The sequence below is a fragment of the Vombatus ursinus genome, unplaced genomic scaffold (assembly GCF_900497805.2).
Source record: "Vombatus ursinus unplaced genomic scaffold, bare-nosed wombat genome assembly UNPS02014797.1, whole genome shotgun sequence".
NCBI classification, from domain to species: Eukaryota; Metazoa; Chordata; class Mammalia; order Diprotodontia; family Vombatidae; genus Vombatus; species Vombatus ursinus.
The window spans coordinates 15,715,998-15,721,801 of record NW_020954575.1 but is presented as its reverse complement, the minus strand read 5'-3'; the positions used below and the strand labels follow the sequence as shown (position 1 = coordinate 15,721,801).

The window sequence follows — 5,804 nt, the reverse complement described above, 5'->3', positions numbered from 1 at the left end:
CCTTTGGTCAACTCTTGCTATGACAATTATAAATACATAGAAGCTGAATCAGGTCACACATGTATACCCGAAGGTCAAGGAAAGCAAAGTGGTTCACGAGTGAAGGGGATCTCACTACAGGAGGGCTTGAACTATATGACACATGAAGCCGTACGAAATATTCACATTTCCACCGAATGGAATCCAAGTTGAGAGTTACTACTTAGTGCTGGCCACTGAAAGCCGCAGAAGAGAAACCTTATCCAGTACTGGTCAGCTCCCTCATGCCCCACCAGCCAGATGGTCCCTCAAAATCTGACCCAACTTCAGGACATTTCTCCTGCACTCCTTTTTCCAACATCTCAATGAAGCCCTTGCATCCACCCTGAAAATGGAGGTCGTTTCCAACTCTGCTCAAGGCAAGGCTCCACAAAACCATGGCTTGGGAGTCCTTGTCATGATTTTCCTGTTTATGAACACCCAGACACGCCCTGCAACAAACATCTCTAAGCTGTCCGTCCCTTCACCTCAGTGGCCCATCAGATCAGGTGCTCCCTTGCCCGCCTCTTGGTACCCTGGCCCTGGCACGGCAGTGGTGTTAAGGCAGTGGTGTTACGAAGCCATTTGGCACTGATTACACTGCAGATCACCCCTCAGCAGAAACGTGTGGACTCTGCCCCTGGAGGGTTGAGGTAAAGCAGACTTCTAAATCCTCTAGGAAGCAATGGGGGTGGGGGAGGTAGGATGGCTTATCACCCCACATTTGGCCCAGGGCTCCATACAATCACCAGTTTCCAAAGGAGCTATTCTTGCCCATCCCCCTCACCACACCCTTCAAGCTTCAGCCTCCCTCCCCACGTATACACACCATCTCAAGACCCCCCTGTGCTAAGAGGGGAGACTGACCTTGTGGGAGGAGGCAGTAGAGAAGGCCAGGATGGTGACTGGACGGCAGAGGGGGACATGGCCCCGGCAGCTGCATCTGTCTCCGCAGAGAGAGTGTGAGTGAGCGGCCTCAGCATCCCCACCTCAGGCCCCTTCCATCTCCAGCTGGGAATCGGAGCCGCTCCCTCAGAAGGGAAAGGGAACCAGGGAGATCCCAGTCCCCCTCCCCCTGCTTCTTATACTTCCCTCCCCCTCTCTGGTCATACACTGTCCACCCACTGGATTTGAATGTACAAGGACTTCAGGGTAGCAGAATGAACATTACCCACAGGAGCACTGAGACATGTACGTACATATATACTCCCTGGGACCGTTACCCCAAGTACCCCTAAATCCTTTCGTCAAGAGGTGAGACTTCCTCTGTATGGAGGGACAGGGAGACATTTCCTCCTCCACCCCTAAACCTAGGCCACAGATGGGACTGGCTGATGCCAGAGCCAACCTCAGAGCCCAATCTTCTTTGTCACAACATTATGGGGTGCTGCCCGCTTTAGGATCACAGCAATTGGGAACTTTCAGCCTGGCAAGCTAGAGGGATGTCAAACTATGAAAAACGAAAGAAGATGAAAATGGAAACCCCGAAAATCCTGTGGCAGTGACAACATGGCCCTGCTATTCTGCCACTTTAGGTCTTAGCCCAGGAACCCCTGGAGGGAAGGTGACAGAGACAGAGGGATATGATTCTGGGTCTGTAGTTGTAATTCTTACAGAGAGCAATCTACTTAGGCTACATTTGAGGTTAGGAGAAAGTTTTACTTTATATAATACCCCCAAATATCCCTAAAGTCCCAGATATCTAGCCAAAAGTTCTTTCCAACTTCCGCCCAGGTTCCCCTGCAGTTTGAAACCTCCAAAATATCATCTGAGTAGGATACCTGCAGTTGAGAGGTGGTAAGGAGATGGAGGAGAGAAATCTCTATTGTGTTTCTGGATTACCAAGACGTTAAAATGAAATGAGCTTCAAGTGGAAGGTTAGTCCTTTCAGCCTCCACCATTCAGGGTGTTTACAAACAAAACCACTAACGTGCCACCAATTTTATCAGAAACAAACCTATGGAAATATACCAACTGAAATAAGATGACCTCAAACATCCCATCCAACTCTAAATCTAATATTCTCAGATCCTATTAAAATATACCAATTATCCCTTCCAAAACACCCTAGGTGAAATACATCAACCAACCACACCCAAATCTAGATTATCAAATACATCTTCTGACCTAAACACAATACATCCATCAAAGCCACCAAACCGTCCAGCCTCTGGTCAGAAAAAGGATTGGGAGAATATCACTTGGAAGACGGAGAGGAGAAAGAGAGGAAAAAAGCAGAAATATCTGATTTATGACCAAGGGAATTTAGGGAAAGATCCCTGGGCCCTGGAGGCAAAGCAGACCAAAAAAAAAAATCATTTCAACTTATTTTCTTCTTTTGTCTTACACACTGAATAGCTGATTGTCCAGTGGGGTGGGGGAGGGGGTAAGAAGAATCAATGTTTTGGAAACTCTTGAAGATAAGTAACAAATTAACTGCTCCTTTCCCCACCCCACCCCCACCCCAATACACACCTCAGTCTTCCTACTGGGCCAAGCAGACTTTGCAAATGAAAATTTCAACAAGGAAAATGGGCCTGAGGCCAAGTTCCATTCATAAGCAAATACCCCGCACAAAGGTCTGATTCATCCCCAGGCCTAGTTACACAAGCTTAGGAGCCCGCTCTGGGCAAGAGAAAATAAATACATCAATATATATGTCCACACACTCCGCTGGGGGGGGGGAAGGGTGAGGAAAAGTCGAGAAGGAGGTGGTTTGGGGGAGTCCCAGTGCTACTGGAGGGTAGGGGTGGGGGAACAGGGCCAGAGGGAAAGAAGAGCAACCACACCACCCCAAACTCACCTTCCGTAAGCCAGGTCTCCTGGAATTGGCTCAAGTCCTGGAAGAGATCTGAGGGGTGAATAGAATAAAATGGGATGGGGAGGTGTTGGTGGGGTTGGAAGACTGAGAGATGAACTCAAAGCGAGGGAGCTCCCCTTCCCCACCCGCACTGAGGCAGAAGGAGCCCACTTAAGTGGGGAGCACTCGGGAAAATAATACTTCTGTCCTTCGAAAGGAAATGCCACAAGTGTTGGGGGGAGGGAGGAATTACATACTGAGCCCGGGTATTTATTTGGAAGGCCTGGCTGGGGGTTGGGAGGATATAGTGTGTTATGGGATGGGGTCGGGGGAAGTACAGGTCCCCAGAATCTGGCACTTCACCTTCTGACTCCGGGGGCGGCAGGGAGCCAGGGTCCATGAGTTTCCCCTGTGTGACCATCAGAGCTCGGCTCAGACTCCCATTTCCGGGCGATTTCTGGGGGTGGGGGGAGGCGGGGGGGAGAGAAGGGCCCAATGGACCCCGAGTCATCCTCTAGAGTGGTGGAGTTGGGGGATGGAAATGGATGGGGCGGAGGCAACCAAGGGTGGTCACGGGGCTGGGGCGTGGAAGTCTGAGCTAGGTCCCTGGGGACTGGCAAAGAGCCGGTCCCCGCTTGGGATGCGTGGGGATAGGAGGGGCGAGAATGGGGGCGGGGGAAGGTCGCAGGGATGGCCAAGGGGCGAGGAAAGTTGGGCAGGAGGGTCGGAGTAGGCAAAGGATAGAGGTGCCCGCGGTGCCTGAGGGGCCGAGACCCGCGCTCACGCTGGAGAAGGTGTACGGCACTTGCTGGTCCACGTATCCGCCTTTCATCCTCCGCTCCATTCGGCTCCTCCCTCAGACCTCGAGCCTCGGCCCCACCGAGGGGGGGAAGGACCTGGGGTAGGAGTGGGGATGGGGGCGGGAGGAGAGTGGGAACGGGGCTTCGCTCACAGACCGCCCGGGAAGAGGCTTGGGAGAGAGGGGGAGGCCACTGGCTTCAGTTGGGAACCCAAGGTGGGATGGCCAAATTTCTTTACCTCCGGAGGGAATGAGGACTTCCCCACTGCCGCTTCCCTCCCGCCAAATAAATCCCCACCTGCTCTGGGAAGCTTTACAATTCTTCCTTTCCCTTCTTTCTGCAACCCTGGACTGCTGGGATCGGTTACATAAGACTTATTTTGTGTGTGTCTGTGTGTGTGCGTGTGAGTGCGCGCGCGTGTGCGTGGAGGTGGGGGGAAGGAGACTGATGCACCATCCTCATGCAAGTAACTCAACCCGCCACCTCTTTTCTGGACACCTGGGTTCCCTGTCCAGCAACTCCCCTGTAACCTCGAATATCTGCATCCTCTTTCCTCCCCCACCCCAAATTTGCTGAAGCATGTGTATTCGCGCACGATTGTGTTGTGGTGTGCCTGTGTGTGTGTGTGTGTGTGGGCGGGGAATCACACTTCCTCCCCCTCCCTTTCCCCTCACCCTCACCTGAGGAGGGGGCGTCAGTGCAGTTGCCGCTTTGGGGTCCGGAGCATGTCCCCGGATTGGGAAGTAGGGACTCCGGGGTTCGAGTCAGAGCAAGGCTTCCTTAGTCCCCAGTCCCAAGCGCACCAACTTGTTTTCCGGCCGGAGCAGACAGTTGTGTGCCCGGGGGACCCCCCGATTGGTGCATTTCCTTCAGCTCGGGCTCAGCTTTCCCGTTCCCTTTGTTTCATTGACTTTTGTGAATGAAACCCCAGGGCCGGACACGCCCGCCAATCAGGATCGTAGCCTGTCCGAGCCCAGGGGTGGAGTTTCCCAACAACCCGGGCCAATCGGAACGCAAGGCCTGGTTCTGGGCTTCATTCACGGCTTGGGCTCCCATTCATAAAAAAATAAACTTGCTGCTCTAGGAGTTCATTCATAAAGGGCTTCGTGTAAAGGAAAGGAGCAGAGCAGAGCCGACCTGAGGGGCCCGGGCGGGTTCTCAGCTAGGCTTACCAACAAGCTCTGTGATGGAAAGGCGGCGGGTGTCTCAGGCTCTGGGATTGTGTGTGTGAGTGTGTGTACACACCCGTCTGGGTTTGTATAGCAGTATAGGTGCGTGCGCAGCGCACTCCCCACCCCCAAGAATAAGTATCTTTCTGTGTGTGTATGTGTGTTTTGCCTGTGTACATAGATAGAGTGCACAGGTGGCCAGCCAAGCATTCCCCTACAAGGTCCTTGTAAATTCCACCCGTCACACTTTCCCTGTCGATGTTTCCATATCTTGCCCCAGGGGTTAACCCCCGCCCCCCCCCCCGAAAGGGTTGTATTTGGTGACTCCATAGCTTCCCATCTTTGGGGCCAGTATAAGGCGGCGGGGGGGGGGCGGAGAGCATCAAGCGGCTGGTGGTCTTGGAGAATGGCAGCCTTCAGTGGGCAGAAAACTGGTGCCACCGGAACGAGAGCTTCGAAGAGACAAAGGCAATGCCATCTCCCTTCCTGGAGGGATTGGGGAGACCAAGTAAATTCAGAGATTTGGGCTGGGTGGGCCCAACCCATAACGATGACGTGGTAGGTGGAAAGAAGGAGATGGAAGATGGAGTGGGGTGGAGGTGGACTTTGCCTGTTTTGGGGGCTGCTGGCCAAACGGCAAGTATCCCAGGCCAAATTCCAGCCGGAGGCCCTCTCACTACTCTTCTGACTCTGCTTGCGCTCACCAGAAGTACTCTGACTCCACTGAAAGCAACGCGTGTCCTTCTGGGGCAGTTGCTAATCAGAGGCCCCCATAGTAAGGGGTGGGGAATTTTTAACCCTGTGTCAGGTGGTGTGGGGAAGAGGAGAGCTAACTATCACCTGGAGACTAATAGATTTTCTCCTGTACGGATAGTGTTGCTTTTCTCACCTGGCCTCTGATATCAACCCCCAACCTCTGGAGTCTATGGCTTTTAAGAGGGGCATTTATTCCTCTCCCTGCCACAGAACATATATAGAGAAGGCCAAAGGGATCGGGTTGGGGGGGGTCTTTTATTT

General features: G+C 53.0%; 1 protein-coding gene across 5 annotated transcripts in view; it reads right to left on the bottom strand.

The window, feature by feature from the left end:
• The window catches only part of ETV4 (ETS variant 4), a 17,747-nt gene extending 13,232 nt beyond the window's left edge, over positions 1 to 4,515 (bottom strand). For 3 of the 5 annotated variants that reach the window (XM_027870266.1, XM_027870268.1, XM_027870267.1), the window contains exons 1-4: positions 4,299 to 4,515; positions 3,603 to 3,714; positions 3,182 to 3,275; positions 2,822 to 2,869 (exon numbers count right to left, since the gene is read on the bottom strand). In XM_027870266.1, coding sequence (XP_027726067.1) covers positions 2,822 to 2,869; positions 3,182 to 3,275; positions 3,603 to 3,662 — 202 coding nt within the window. In that variant the 5' untranslated portion in view covers positions 3,663 to 3,714; positions 4,299 to 4,515. Of the gene's footprint in view, positions 1 to 885; positions 962 to 2,821; positions 2,870 to 3,181; positions 3,276 to 3,602; positions 3,715 to 4,298 lie in introns of those variants that run through there. The other 2 variants (XM_027870270.1, XM_027870271.1) reach the window with 1 other exon arrangement.
• Positions 4,516 to 5,804: the final 1,289 nt, after the last annotated feature.